We start from the raw sequence: 16,506 nt of genomic DNA on the forward strand, positions 1-16,506 counted from the left end.
GACTGAAATACCTGTGTCTTCAGAGCAAAAAGTTGTTCACCTACTTTACCACCTCTGACAGTCACTCACTCCCACTTCATTTGTTGTTTTACTCTTCTTTCCCTAGTGTAACTGATGAGACATATATTACATTTTATTATTTGTAAGATATATGTGTGTATATTGACTGACTGGTCTCTGTTTGAGCTAACCTCAGCAAACACAGATTTTGGCAGATTATTAGCTGTGAAGTCATTTCTATATGCAAAGGCATCCTCCTCAAACCGATTCTTTTATATTCAGTATATTGAAGTATATTTAACCCTATATTGTCTTGTGAAACTTAAGGGATATAACCCTTGTTTTCTGCAGTACAGAGAGTGCTTACCACTGTTGCCAGTGCTCACTGAATTGAACAGTTATCTAAGCCTCACAGTGATCGAGTTAAGAGCTGAGACTGTTCAGTTTTATACTGCCAATCAATAACAAGGTGTAAATTGGCCAGTTCCACTCCACAGCAAGATTATGCATTAATAATAAAAATATACTTCGCTGTGTGTTTACACTGTCACGCATCTTCAAATTAGCTACATACACCATGTTTTGCTAATGTCCTTAATATAATATTATTATATGAGTAAGGTATATCTAATAGCATCCTGTTTCGCTTGTAATTGTGTATATTCTATGGTTTAGATATTTATAAGTAGCTTTAGTAATTTCAAAATTCAAACAAAAGATTCGATGTAATTGTAATTATTCTCGGATAATTGCTAATTATTTCTCAACTATAACCTCAAACATTTTTCCCCACTTTGTAACTTTAAAACTATTTCACTCTTACACCTCTCTCTCTCTCTCTAACCTCATACTGCAGATATTCTTTCACTTCTAATCATTTTAATCAGCATTTTGCCTGCAGACTTCCTTGATGCATATCTCATATCCTCTTTCTTTTTTTAATATCCCTGCTCTGAACACTGACTCGAGTTTCTGAGAAACTGACAACAATGGCTCATGGAAACACTCAACAATCGTTACTCTTCTCTTCAGGTATTCTGCTCAGCCTGTTGCAGCATGAAAACAAAGTTACAGTACATGGAGAATAAAGAAGCACGCGTCTGTTTAGCCTGCCACCAACTTATCAATATCAGTGAGTACTCCTTCCCTCCCTTCTCCCCATCCACCCCCCACCTCAATTCCTCTTTTATGCGATTCCTTTTTCGATGTCACCTCGTTTTTTTTTGTGTGTGTTTTACTTTTCTGTTGTTTGTTAAGACTTAAATTTTAACATGTTTAATTGTAAATTTATTTTTGGGAAAACAGTATCATTGGACTAAACAGTGAAATAATATTTATATGGAACTCTTTTGATATATATGTATATATATGTGTACATATATATATTTGTATATATATATATATATATATATAACATAAAATGTGTGTATATATATGTGTGTACATATATGTATATAAATATATATGTATATGTGTGTCTATATATATATAAATATGTATATAAATGTTTATGTGTATGTATATATATATAAATATATATGTATATAATATATATGTATGTGTGTGTATATATAAATATGTATGTATATAAATATATATGTATGTGTGTGTATATACATATATAAATATGTATGTATATATATATAAATATGTATGTATATATATATATATATATATGCCAGCCTCGGCTGGCCCCCGTGCCGGTGACACGTAAAAGCACCATCCGTTCGTGGCCGTTTGCCAGCTCTGTCTGGCCCCGTGTCGGTGGCACGTAAAAGCACCATCCGTCCGTGTCCGTTGCCAGCCTCGGCTGGCCCCCATGCCGGTGACACGTAAAAGCACCGTCCGCTCGTGGCCGTTTGCCAGCTCTATCTGGCAACCGTGTCGGTGGCACGTAAAAGCACCATCCGTTTGCGTCCATTTGCCAGCTCTGTCTGGCCCCGTGTTGGTGGCACGTAAAAGCACCATCCGTTCGTGTCCGTTGCCAGCATCGCCTGGCCCCGTGCCGGTGACACGTAAAAGCACCATCTGTTCGTGGCCGTTCGCCAGCTCTGTCTGGCACCTGTGCAGGTGGCACGTAAAAAACACCCACTACACTCGCGGAGTGGTTGGCGTTAGGAAGGGCATCCAGCCGTAGAAACACTGCCAGATCTGACTGGGCCTGACGAAGCCTTCCAGCTTCACAGACCCCAGTTGACCCGTCCAACCCATGCTAGCATGGAAAACGGACGCTAAACGATGATGATGATGATGCATGTATATAAAATATATATATGTATGTATATAAAATATATATATGTATGTATATAATATATATATATGTATGTATATAATATATATATGTATATAATATATATGTATGTATATAATATATATATATATATGTATGTATATAATATATATATACACATGTATGTATATAATATATATATACACATATATATATACACACACACACACACACACACACACACACACACACACACATATATATATATACATATATATGTATATATATACATACATACATACATATGTACATATATATATATATAATATATATATATATATATATATATATATATATATACATACACATACAGGCTTTTCTTTTTCTAATGGATTAATATTTATTTAACACTAATTATAAATCATGTTGGTAATGACTTTGTATATTTGTGAAGTTGACAGTAGAACTGCTAGATTTTTGTTTGTCGAAATTTTATGTTGGTTTACTTCCGTTATGACATTTGGTCTTACATACATAGACTGATATTTATAAATTGCATGTACATATCTCTGTTGTGTTGTATGTAACTTCGGGGTCAGATTTATTTAACTCTTGTATATTTTGTAACATCTAAACTTAAGCATTTTGCAATATTATTATTATTATTATTATTATTATTATTATTATTATTATTATTATTATTATTGCGAGCTGGCAGAATCATTAGCATGCCGGGTAAAATGCTTAGTGGTATTTCGTCTACTGCTACATTCTGAGTTCAAATTTCGTTGGGGTTGACTTTGCCTTTCATCCTTTCGGGGTTGATAAATTAAATACCACTGAAATGCTGGGGGTTGATGTAACTGACTAGTCCCCTCCTGTCAAATTTCTGACCTTGTGTCTTTAGCAGAAAGAATTATTATTATTATTATGGTGGTGAGCTGGCAGAATCGTTAGCACACTGGGCAAAATACTTAGCAGCATTTTGTCTGCTGCTATTTCCTGAGTTCAAATTCTGCTGAGGTCGATGTTGCCTTTCATCCTTTTTGGGTCAGTAAATTAAGTACCAGTAAAACACTGGGGTCAATGTAATTGACTATCTCCCTCCTCTCAAATTTCAGGCCTTGTGCCTTTAATAGAAAGGGTTATTACTATTATTATTGAAGGTGGTGAGCTGACAGAATTGTTACCATGTTGGACAAAATGCTTGGCAGCATTTTGTCCATCTTTACGTTCTGGTTCAAATGCAGCAAAGGTGGATTTTGCCTTTCATCCTTTTAGGGTCGATAAAATAAGTACCAATTGAATACTGGAGTAGATGTTATCCCCTAAAATTGCTGGCTGTGTGCCAAAATTTGAAACTAATATTGTTGTTGCTGTTGTTTGGATGGTTTGTCTTGAGGGCTGGTAAGCCAGGAGGCTGCACCAGGTTCCAATCTGATCTGGCAATGTTTCTACAGCTGGGTGACCTTCCCAGCGCCAACCACTCCAAGAGTGTAGTGGATGCTTTTTACATGCCACTGGCACCGGAACCGGTCAGGCGGTACAGGCGTTGGCCACGTTCGGATGGTGCTTTTTATGTGCCAACAGCTCAGGAGCCAGTTGGGGTAGGGTAGCTGGCATCAACCACATTTGGATGGTGCTTTTTACGTGTCACTGGCATGGGGAGCCAGTCAGGTGACTCTGATGGTTTAAGTTGGCTTCAGCTTCAAGAATAAATAATTCTTTCTTTTATTCTTTTCAGTCATTTGACTGTGTCCATGCAGGAGCACCGCCTTTAGTCGAGCAAATCGACCCCAGGACTTATTTTTTGTAAGCCTAGTACTTATTCTATCAGTTTCTTTTGCTGAACCGCTAAGTTACAAGGACCTAAACACACCAGCATTGGTTGTCAAGCGATGTTGGACACACACACATATTTTATACGATGGGCTTCTTTCAGTTTCCGTTTACCAAATCCAGTCACAAGGCTTTGGTTAGCCTGAGGCTATAGTAGAAGACACTTGCCCAAGGTGGCACACAGTGGGACTGAACCCGGAACTGTGTGGTTGGTAAGTAAGCTACTTACCACACAGCTACTCCTGCCATGAATAGAAAGAATCTCAGAAATATTTCTACATTTATTTAATGGAGTATTTTATTCAGTTTATTATTTTCTAAATGAAAGATTTTATAAAATTGCACATTTGCAGAGTCCTATGAATTCCTCTTCGGGAGAGAGAAAGACCCCTTTAGTTTTGAATTTAATTCTCTCAAAGAAATTTATGATCCCTTGACATCAACAACTTTGAAATGTTTCCAATGTTTTCTTTTTACTAAACCAATGCACAGATGTGGTTGTCGTTGTTGTTGTCGTTGTTATTGTTGTTAAGAATCCAGGTTGCACAATGTTTTTCTAGGCTGAACTAATGACGCTTCTCTCATTTTTCTCTGACCTCACAAAAAGAGAAAAATTAATTCTGTGTGTCTTTGCTAATTCTCTTCTTCTTTTGTTCTTTCACTTGTTTCAATGATTTGACTGTGGCCATGCTGGGGCACTGCCTTGAAGAATTTTAGTTGAACGAATTGACCCCCAGCGCTTATTTTTTTTGTTTTTTAAAGCTGGGTACTTATTCTGTTGGACTTCTTTGCCAAACTGCTCAGTTATGTGGACATAAATACACCAACACCAATTGTCAAGTGGTGGTGGTCATGGGGACAAACAGATGCACACACACACACACACACACACACACACACAACAGGCTTCGTTCAGTTTCCATCTACTAAATCTGCTCCCAAGGCTTTGGTTGGCCTGAAGCTATAGTAGAAGACATTGTGGGACTGAATCCACATTCATGTGACTGGGAAGCAAACTTCTTACCACGCGGCCACGCTTGCGCCTATCTTATTAATTCTATTCTCTTTTTTAGTTTTTGCTGCTTTTTGTTCTATTCCATGCCATTCTGTTTTGTTTTTCTCTCAGGAGAGCTGGCCCTTGATAACCTTGTTATAACCAAGTCTTGTTGTAAGGAAGACGTAAAAGGTTTGATGTGCAACCTGTTTATTTTAGCATGTTTTGTTCTATTTTTTTCATTCTGTCCTATTCTCCTATCTTGTTTCCTTTCCCTTTTCTTGTCCCCTCCACAGGTTGTTGTCAGTGGCTAACATTACCTTTGTGTTGTTTGATTAGTTTCCTTGAAAAAGAAAAAAGAAAAAACGAAACAAAGCAAAAAAAATCGAAAACAAAAGAAAAGTCGTAACTATTTAATTTGATCTGAAAAATGTTATTTCTTCAGAATTTACCTGCTGACATTTGCTAATCAATCTAGCCACACGATATCATTATCACTGTAAATCTTATTCGCAGGTCTTTGATTTATCTGTTTCATTTTACGGTACTTGATTAGTGATTAATGATATGTTGAGAGTAAGTTCCATTTCTTCTGATTCATCTTTGGTTTTTTGTACATCATCAGTAATATGGGCATATGGCGTAGTGGTTAAGAGCATGGGCTACTAACCCCAAAATTCCGAGTTTGATTACAGGCAGTGACCTGAATAATAATAATAATAATAATAACATTGAAAAATACCTTAGGAACGAGAACCCAGGTTCGAAATTTCCCCAAGACACCTGATGAAGGCTGGAGGGTATATCAGCCGAAACATTGTGTTAACAACAAACAAGATGAGGACAAATATCTGTCAAATGATAAATAATGTATCTTCAGTAATGTTTCTAGAGATCATTAGGTATTTTGGGTTTTCTGACAATGCAACCCTCTCACCTAGTGTTAATCAAGCCCCAGCTTGTGTTTGGTCATCACTACCTCGGGAACTGTTCTAGGGTTCATGCCATCACATTCACAACCTTGAAGCTACCTTTGCTGCCTCAGCTGTTAACCTGATGGTCTTCTACCTACAGGTCCCTCTGATGCTCAGCATGGTAAACGTTCTGCAGAGGGATTGGCCTTCAAACCCTCTCCGTCACACCTTGATGGGATCATGTATTGTTTCCAATCCATTGCTTTGGCGGGACTCCACCAGCTCAGTGAAAAGACGGATGTTGTTGTTTTATTGATATGATATCTGGATCCACTTTTAATTAAAAGAGTATTTACTGTAAATAAATAAATTATGGTGCTGTATATAAGTTGATGATTAAAAATAAAAATTACAATGCTTAGGTTAGACCAAGTGTTGTGAGCATGGCGAATGAGTTGCTCTTGTATTTTAAGTGAGTAGAAAACTTGGAATTGAAAGAGGTCAAGTGGAAGTATTTATTCCTCTCGGCAGCTAGGAATCCTGTTCAATGATGTCAACATCTATAGCAGTGTTGTCATTATTACTTTCCTCTTTCAGTTCTAAATAAAGTAACTCAAGTGTTTCTTTGTAACTTAATGTCTCCAGACATCCAACTCCACCTTTCATAGTTAGGTTTTATTAATAAAATTATCTTTAAAATAAACTAAAAATATTGCAAATTTATACAAGAATATATTTGAACAGATTTGTTTTTCTCAAAAAAAAAAATAATTAATTTAATTTCTTAACTATCACAGAAATTAGTGATTGAACCTTTCCATTGATGCCCTGTTAACAAATACAAAGAATCAGTCACATTTTTCACACACAATTATTCTTTGTCTCTCCAAGTAATTTTATTAATTTATTTGGTATAAGAGTGCAGACTTTACCATTTATTTGTCAATATAGTTTAGTTTCACCTTACAAGGATCAGCAGAATTTGTTGAAGGTACCTCTGGCCAGTAACTGCTCTACCCAAAAATTCCTTCCATATGTTTGTTCACCTTGGTATTGTCAGGAAGAAAAGGGCTGTCCAAAATTGCCCCTTCATCTCATGACATCATTTTCCCCTTGCTTCTGGTCCTGATGTCACCCTTGCTTCTTCACTTCTCGTCCTGGCATTGCCCATCACTCCTCCATATCCCTGCTAAACTATTTAGTAAATTAAACTTTCCTTAGGCTGTTAGTTTTGTTTTGAACCCAACAAAATTTCTCAGATAAATATATCTATCCTTCATTTTCTCTGTAAATAGTATTAGCTAATTAAAACTAATTAACAAAAATTAGATGACTACAACACCAATTATTAACTTCCTTGCTACATAATAAGTCATAATGTTTACAACCAATGATAAACTATGGCTACAGATGCTTAGCTACAAACAGTGACATCACCACTTGTGCTGCAACAGGTGAGATTCCTTGTCAACAAATCATCCACTGGCTCTGTACTTTTGAATTCCTTTGAAATAAAAACAAAATCCCTTTCTTGAAAAGCTGGTAAGGGTTAGCAACTGGAAGAGTATCCACTTATAAAAAAAAAAACCTCCTGCCTCAGTTACCTCCCTTTCTAAGTCATGCTACCATGAGAAAACAGACATCAAACAGAATGAATGAATGGATTTAAATGCAACTTTGTGGATAATCCAGTGGTTATTACATGTGCCACAATGAAAAAAACAAAAAAAACAGATTATGTTGGTATTGAAAAGTAAAACTGGATGTTATTAATCCCTTTTTAATATGAGATATATGTAGATTATCTCAATTATTGGATTTGTGCTTAATCAGAAGATTTAGACAGTCTTCCTTATTTGTAGTTGAGAGAAAGAGAAAAGAAATTCTGGAATATTCTTTAACAGGATTTATGAGGGAATTGTGTAAAATTGCAATGGTCAGTGCTTACTTCTGGATTGGTCAGTATTTGCTAACGAAAGTAGGATGACTTGGGTGGATTACAGACTTAACCCTTTGGCATTTAGATTATTCTGTTAAATGTAATGCTTGTTTATTCATGCAAGGAATATGTTGAGAGTCCATCAAACAAAAAACACCTTACATTAATTTGAAATGAGAACTATGAGCAGTTTCGAATTAGTCAGCCTGCTAATTATGTTAATGACGTTTCTTTGGAAGCAGTCTCAAATTTTGTTGGTAGGAAATGGTGTGGTGGAGGTCCCATTGTATGTATGGGAGCTGCAGCCAAACCCTATTGAAGTAGGGTCAACTAGTACATCAGTCCTTGGTCCAGGGAATATCTGTGATTATTTTCTGGGCCCCTTCTTAAAAAGGAAATGACCTTTACTGTTCCCTTTGGTTGTAAGAGGTTCCCCACATTTGGGGCCCAAAGACAGTCTTGTGGTTTGTCGAATTTCTCTAAGATGTCCTAATTGTAGTCAAGTCTTACAACCATGGATTTATATAACCAACATGAAACAGGCTTGTTATTGATATCTTTTGTAAGTATCAAAGAAAAATAAATAAAAGCACTTTGTTTTTATGAACAGCTGAAGTTGAAGTAAGTTCAATTAGTTTAGGATTCCTCAAAACCAAAGTTTTGTTATAAAATTGATTACTTTTGACTAATTACAAAATTCAATATTTAATTTCAAGATCTAGTCTATATTTTGAATGTGGGGTGGGAGGAAGTCCTTGATTATTTAAATGTTAAATTCTGTTGCTGCAAATTCCTATCACAAAAGACAGTTCAGCTGTGATCATTCTGCTCTTTCATGGCATAGTGTACCTATGATTACATTGTTCAATGTCTCCTTCCATTTCTAAGATGGTAGGATGTGATTTGAGGGAAATGTGACTGCTATCTTTAACAGGTCAGGTGATCATATAAAGGCTTTTTCATTAGCTTATCTAAATGCAGTTGTTCTTATCTCACTAAAATCTTTGATGGAGAGGAACTGTTAGGTTTGTAATTTTTAATTTGTTTACGAAAACACGGGTCTGGTTTCTAAATATAAATATCACAGGTCACCACATTGACAGAACCTCATTGTACAACAATGAAGATCTTTACTATTGTTGCACCTTTATATGTAGGAGAGATCAAAGTTTGAGGTGGACTTCGCTTACTACTAAAAGGTGAGGCATGATTACAATCAACAACAGAAGCACATATGAGCAACTTCATGTGTGTTGCTCTACTTCCATTTACTTCCATTTTCATTTCAGCAATTAAGGATTTTTTTCTGAGACTATTTCTTTTCTAGCCTTTATCAATTTGAAAACTTTTTTAATATTTAAAGAATATTTACACATTGTATGGCTAGTTTGATACAGTGCATGTGTTGGTAATATTCCCTTTGCTTTCCTTCACTAACTCTTCCACATAACCTTTTTGCATGGATATTTTTTCATATTTAAGGGTTTTTAAAAAATATTTTATTTTACTTTTTAAAGCAAGCTATAGTTTGTAGAGTTACCATTCCAATGAAGAATGAAAATTTAGTGATGCTCCAGCATGTCAGACAATCTCATTTTACTTCAAATTCTGAGAGATTCCTCTCCCATTTTTGTTCCTCGTGGCAAATAGTAATAATGATAATAATAGTAGTAGTAGTAGAAATAATGGTTTCAAATTTTGACATAGGGCTAGAAGTTTTTGAGGGGACAGAGGAAGGACGATTACATTGGCCGCAGTACATGACTGATACTTATTTTATTGTTTCCCAAAAGACGAAAGGCAAAGTCAACCTTGGCAGAATTTGGTCTTAGAACATAAAGATGGATGGAACGCCACTCAGAACGTAATGATACTAATAATCCTTTCTACTGTAGGCACGAGGTCAAGAAATTTGGCAGAAAGGGGCTACTTGATGACATCGACCCCTAAAAGGATGCAAGGCAAAGTTGACCTCAGAATTTAAAGACAGACAAAATATCACTAAACATTTTGTCCAGCATGTTAACGATTCTTCCCGCTCATTACCTTAATAATGATAATAATAATAATAATAATAATAATAAATACTATTCAATAACTACCTCTATATTTATCACTATTTCAATTTGTTTTAAGTGTGTTTAAAAGAAATTGAAATAGTTACTCCTTGTTTAGTATTAAGAGCTAATTACCCTGATTGCTTTCTTTAATTTAGCCTCAGTTGTTTAATTGTTGAATTCTTGTCAGAAAAGTTGGATTCATATTTATTCTTTGCATCTTCTTTCTTGTTCTTTGATTGAAAATCCAAACTTCTCATCTCACCATGTTTGATTGAGAAAAGATTACCTCCCTTGCTATAAACTGACCACCAGGTCATGCCACATGTTAACATTTTATTAGATTGCACTCTAAAAGGTGTCCATTTTCAATTTAAGCATTCAGATTACTCTGTTAAATGTAATGTTTATTTATTAGCATTGCTTTGAATTAATCCTGTATTATCTCGTATCTCTGAGATTTCAATGATGTGATTTTTTTAATTTTTGGAATGACATTTTTGGGTAGATGTGAGGGGTTTGAAAATAAAACCTAGAATATTTGGGGCTAGTCAAGGGGATATTCATGATTAATTTGTGTTTCTATGTCTTTGTGCCCCCCGCCCCCTCAAATATTTGGAGGGATAAGTCAATTACATAAATTCCCATTAATTTTATTGACTTCAAAAGGATGAAAGGCAAAGTCAACCTTGGCAGAATTTGAACTCACAATGTAAAGATGGACCAAATGTTACTAAGCATTTTCCCCGTTGTGTTAACACTTCTGCCAGCTCACCTTCTTTTATGCGCCAAGGGAAATATTAAACCCATTTTGTTTAAAGAAATGTCTTAAATCTATAGAATATGGTTGGTTATTTTTAAGATCCCTAAAACAATGTTTAATCACTTTTAACTGAGTACGAGATTGGTTATTTATGGGGACATTGACCCCAGTATATTCTGATGCCAGTTTTACTCTTGAGGAAAACTAGCTACAAAATTGACTTCAGTGGAGCTTGAACTTGGAATGTGAACACAAGAATACTTGGCACTATACTACTGTTTTTATCTGCAACACTTCAGCTGGAATATTAAATCATCATCATCATTGTTTTAATGTCCACTTTTTCCATGCTGGCATGGGTTGGATAGAATTTGTTGAGGCAGATTTTCTGCAGCTGGGTGCCCTTCCTGTCACCAACTCTCATGGCCAGACTTGTTTTTGCATTAACAATGATCATGTGATGTCGAGGCAAGATACAAGTTCTTTTGGTTTCTGTCTTCCAAATCTATTGGAAGACATTTGCTCAAGGTGCCATATAATGCTAAAGGCTTTATCTTTAATTTAGATTTATTTCCTAATTTAGTCTATTAATTCATTCAATGAATCAGTTCAGAGTGAAACTCTTAAAATGTTGGGGGAGGAGACCAGTTGATTAGATCGACCCCAGTACATGACTGGTACTTAATTCACCCCCCCCCCTCCCAAAAGATGAAAGGCAAAGTCGACCTCAGCAGAATTTGAACTCAGAACGTAAAGACAGATGAAATACCACTGATCATTTTGCCCAGCATGCTAACGGTTCTGCCAGCTCGCCACCTTACAAAACAAAAATATTGATGTTATTTGTGTATTTATTAAAAGTTGGGAAAGTTTGCCAAAAATAACTGGAAAACTGAAATGTGAAGTGTCTTTGTATGTGTATGTGTGGTTAAGAAGCTTATTTTGCAATCCTATGGTTTGGGGTTCACTTCCAGTGCATTGTAGCCTTGGACCAACCGAAGCGCCTTGTAAGTGGATTTGCTAGTTGGAAACTGAAAAAAAGCCAACCGTGTGTGTGTTTGTGTGTGTGTTTAGCTTTGTCTTGACATGTGATGATTGTTAACAATCATCACCATCATACAAGCAAAGTTCTTCATTTCCAGTTTCCATGAAAATATATGGAGGGATATTACCTTGCTTGGAAACGGGTGAGGGTTGGTGACAGGAAAGGCATCCGGTTGTAGGAAATCTACCTCAACAAATTCCATCTGATCCATGCAAGCATGGAAAGGTGGACATTAAATGTTTTACTTGTTTCAGTCATTAGACTGTGACCATACTGGAGTACCACCTTAGTTTATTCATCTTTTAATTTATTAAGCCTGGCACTTATTCTTTTAGTCTCTTCAGCTGAACTACTAGCTTACAGGGACATAAACAAACCAACACTGTCGTCAAGTGGTGGTAGGGGACAAACACACATGCACCCATGTGCGCACACAGGCACACACACACACTCATACATACACATACAGACACACGTACACACATACACAATGTGCTTCTTTCAGTTTCTGTCTACCGAATCCACTAACAAGGCTTTGGTCAGCCCAAGGCTATTGTAGAAAACACTCAAGGTGCCATGCAATGGGACTGAAACCAAAATCACATGGTTGAGAAGCAGTCTTCTTACCACATAGTCACACCTGTATGTGGTTAGTGTGTATGTGTGTGTTAGAAAGGTGAAGAAGAATGTCATGGTTTAGTTTGTTTTTTTTAATCAGTTTCTTTATTCCAAGGATTCTTGAGAATCTTCAGACAAAAGCATTTGAAACATTTTGAGATAATATTTTCCAATAATTTCACACTATATAACAACCATGTTTAATTCTGTGGAATTAAGGGTGGGACATTAATTCTCAAATGCATGGCTCTTTGGTATGGGTATTGTACTTATGATTGCTAGATAATGAATTAAATTCCTGGGCAAAACACTTCATTTCACATTCTTCCCGTCCACTCAAAGGGTGACCCTTTGACAGAATGACCCTCTGACCAGGGGGAATGTTGACCTGCTTACCCAGCCAGCAGAGTGGCATTATTCAAAAGCAGAAACAATGTGAAGTGCATTGTTACCATCAACATGTAACACCATCCAGTACCATGGTGATGTGATAATAGTTTGTCTTAAAATGAACCTAATCATTGAGAACTAATGAAATTCTCAACACATTTTTTTTTTGTTTTTATAGAATGTAGATCAAACATTTAGAATTACCTGATGTTCAGTTGAGAAAGACTAAATTCATCCAGAAAGTTGCTTCTGATAGGAACCTATGGTGGAGTTGCCTGTGGACTCTACCCCCTGTGACCCTCCGAAGAATAGTGGTTGTCTAAAATGGACAGGTGGATGGATCATAGTTGTTATGTAGTATTATCATGGTTCGATTGATCATGGTGATGATGATGAAGATGATATTTAATACTTTAGGGACCTAATTACAGCTTCTGTTTTTTTTTTTTACTCTCACAGAGATTGTTCTTTGATTTTTGGAAAGACTCTGCAGAAAAACCATTCTTATTTGTCCCAAGCCATTGTTTCAAAGTTAGCTGTTCTACTGTCAACTTTTTTCTAATCACTACCTCCAAGAATTTACTTTCAAAACATTGTATTTTCTCATTTTCCAAAATTTCTGTAAGCCTTTGAATGTTATTTCTTGCTAAAAACTTTCGATTACCATTTTAGTTCTCTTTTGTTGATTTCCCATATTCTTTATCTCCTGCTTACCCCCAAGTTGGTTGAGCTAAAACAGTTCTATTCCTGCACATAATTTACAATTTAATAAGCAATTGGAGCAATTGGCAAAATAGATTGTACGAGAGAAATTAAAAAGAAGACAAAACCGTGAAAATCTGATTGACAAAATGCCTGAAACAGTTCCACACTTCAATCTTATAGTTCTCTTCCTGGCTCAGTCTTTTCACATTTGCCAATATTATTTGCCACTCTTTTCACTTTACTTCAGAAAATGTCTTGAATGGTGTCTGTTGATGAACATCATTCCAATAAATTTTCCAAATGTTTAACCCTTTAGCATTTCAACTGTCCATATCCAGCCAAAATATTTTACCTGTTGTATCTTAAAACCAGCCAGATCTGGTCTCTCACACTGACCCTACAACGCCTTTTTAAAAATGAACAATCATATCATCAGAATCTCAAAAACTGTGAGATGCCCTTCCTAACACCAACCACTCTGAAAGTGTAGTGGCTGCTTTTTATGTGCCACCGGTACGAGGGCCATTCAGGCAATACTGGCATCAACCATGCTTGAACAGTGCTTTTTATGTGCCACCAGCATGGGACCAGTGAGCTGGCACTGGCTCAAGCCAGCCAACCCACCTTGATAAACTAGTCAATACACAGCTAAGAGGGCTCAGCAATTGGCAATGTGTCAGAAGCAGCATCAACTGTCTGCTGTTCCTCGACTCTTGAATCTCCAATTTATTAAACTATAAACAAGTTACTACCGTTCATCCCTGTAAGGATAATAGGATATTTTGACTCCTAGTGTTGAACACAGCCTCCTGTGGGATTTTGGAGATTTGTATCTGAGACACGAACATTGAAGATAAGCACCAGCCCATCTTTTTATTTTGGAGTTTTAGGAGTCTGCAAAAAGACAAACAGACAGCAGACATACAAAATATGTTGTGAAGTAATATTCTAGAGGTTCTTTGTGATGACATAATTTTTTAATGAAGATGATGGAGTATTGACCTCACTCTTGGAGACGAGTGTCATGTTTTTATTTAAACGTCTATGCCATGTTTATAATTACACATGTAGACTATGATTCGAATGGTTTTATTTTCCCTCAAAGTGTAGTGGAGTTAGTTGTATACATAAAATAAAAGAAAAGAGAAGTTTCATCTCCAAAGACTAGATTAATAACAAAAAAAAAGCCCCACGATTAAGCTGTCAGTAAGCAATTTGTCAGAGACATTTATGTTTGTAGCTTTTACCTTTTGCTTGTTTCAGTCATGTTACTGTGGTCATGCTGGGGCATTGCCTAGAAGAATTTTTAGCCGAATGATTTAACCCCATTATTTTTGTTCTTAAGACTGGTACTTATTCTATTGGTCTCTTTTGCCAAACTGCTAAGTTACAGGGACGTAAACACACTAACACAGGTTGCCAAGCAGTGTGGAATTTAAACAAAGACAGGCACACAGAAATAAATATATATATATATATATATGACGGGCTTCTTTCAGTTTCCATCTCTCAAATCCACTCACAAGGTTTTGGTCGACTCAAGATACTTGCCCAAGGTGTGACATATTGGGACTGAACCCATAACCATGTGGTTAGAAAAAAAACTTCTTACCACACAGCCAAATCTGTCCCTATATGTTGAATTATGTTTGTAATTTATGCAGTATTATGGCGTCTAGTTGTTATGTTAGTAAAGGCGAGACACTTATCTTGCCAATTTGATTTGGTTACTGTCAATTGCAGTCAGTGTGATCTGGTCAGTATGGTCTGGTGTTCGTAATAAACCTGCATGATACTTCATAGAAACTTGAAAATAATGATGTATATATTCGCAGCAATGTGGTACTGAAATATTTTATATTAACACTGTTTATGATATGTTAGGCATTCTGTCAGTGTTTGCACTATTAGAGTCCAACATCCTGCTAATCTTCACAGGATTGAAGTGCCATTTCCTGTTAAGGTGAGTCAGAGGAACTAATCTGCCAGAATTATGGAGTCTAGCTAACACACCAGTGTCAGTAATTGTGGTTTGTGTCATTCTGTGTCAGCAATGTAATGTAAATATCTTGTTAGCCCTTAGAAGTCTTTAAAGCTGATGTCTAGCTTTAGTTTCACTGTGAAATAGAGGAGAAATAAGGACTTGTCTATTACCAAATTATCTGGTGCTTGTTCTTGAGAGTCAAGTGAATTGAGGAAATGTATCGATTAAAGTGTAATCCAAAATAAGTAAATGAAATGATTGGGCTTTCTATCAGACTGTATTTGGCCAGTTTGGTTCTACAGTGTCTACAAAAAGTTGAGGGTTTCACTGTGTTGGTGTTCATAATACTGGAGTGTGTTTCTGTGATACACAGGTGTATTACAATGATGCTAGAGTGTGTATACCTGTGTTGATATCAACAATATTGAAGTACATCAGATGTTGATATCACCCTGTCTCATGAAAGCTTCAATATTTCTTTATATTTTATCTTTCTTTTAGTTCTTCAAACTGTTTTACTGAAAAATTTTTGTTCCTGTTTCCTTAATGTTATGCTTCAGTCTTGGAGTACCTGCAAACGAGATGGGCACTGTTCCCTCCTCGGCTCACTTCTTCATAAGAATCTCAATCACACGCACTACAACAAAAATGATTATTGTCTTTCATTTATCGTCCTCCACCTAATTGTTTAGCAAACACTTCACTTAACCAAAATTCGAAACCATTTTTTCCTTTTTTAGAATATTTGCTAAATCCTTTATAAAGCCATTCTATGATTTCTGAGGACATTTTGTTATTGATTAAATGCTACTTAAATCTTTTTATGGCATTTGATCAGGTTGTTAAGCTCATAATTATTTCTCAAGTATTTTCCCAGTCGAAAACTAATCTCATTCGTTCTCTTATGGTGTGTATATGTGTACAACACAAATATACATAGTTTATACATTTATATGCACACACACACATCCATTTATATAAATTATGTATGTGTGTATATATATATATATTATATATATATATATATA

At 35.9% G+C, this 16,506-nt stretch overlaps 1 protein-coding gene across 6 annotated transcripts in view; it reads left to right on the forward strand.

Annotated features, from left to right (window-relative positions):
* Nucleotides 1-16,506, forward strand: part of LOC115214902 — a 147,389-nt gene that overhangs the window by 93,798 nt on the left and 37,085 nt on the right. For 4 of the 6 annotated variants that reach the window (XM_029783954.2, XM_029783958.2, XM_029783953.2 and 1 more), the window contains exons 5-6: nt 1,033-1,132; nt 5,196-5,255. In XM_029783954.2, coding sequence (XP_029639814.1) covers nt 1,033-1,132; nt 5,196-5,255 — 160 coding nt within the window. The remainder of the gene's footprint in view (nt 1-1,032; nt 1,133-5,195; nt 5,256-16,506) is intronic. The other 2 variants (XM_036505505.1, XM_029783955.2) reach the window with 1 other exon arrangement.

Source organism: Octopus sinensis, linkage group LG8 (assembly GCF_006345805.1).
Source record: "Octopus sinensis linkage group LG8, ASM634580v1, whole genome shotgun sequence".
NCBI classification, from domain to species: Eukaryota; Metazoa; Mollusca; class Cephalopoda; order Octopoda; family Octopodidae; genus Octopus; species Octopus sinensis.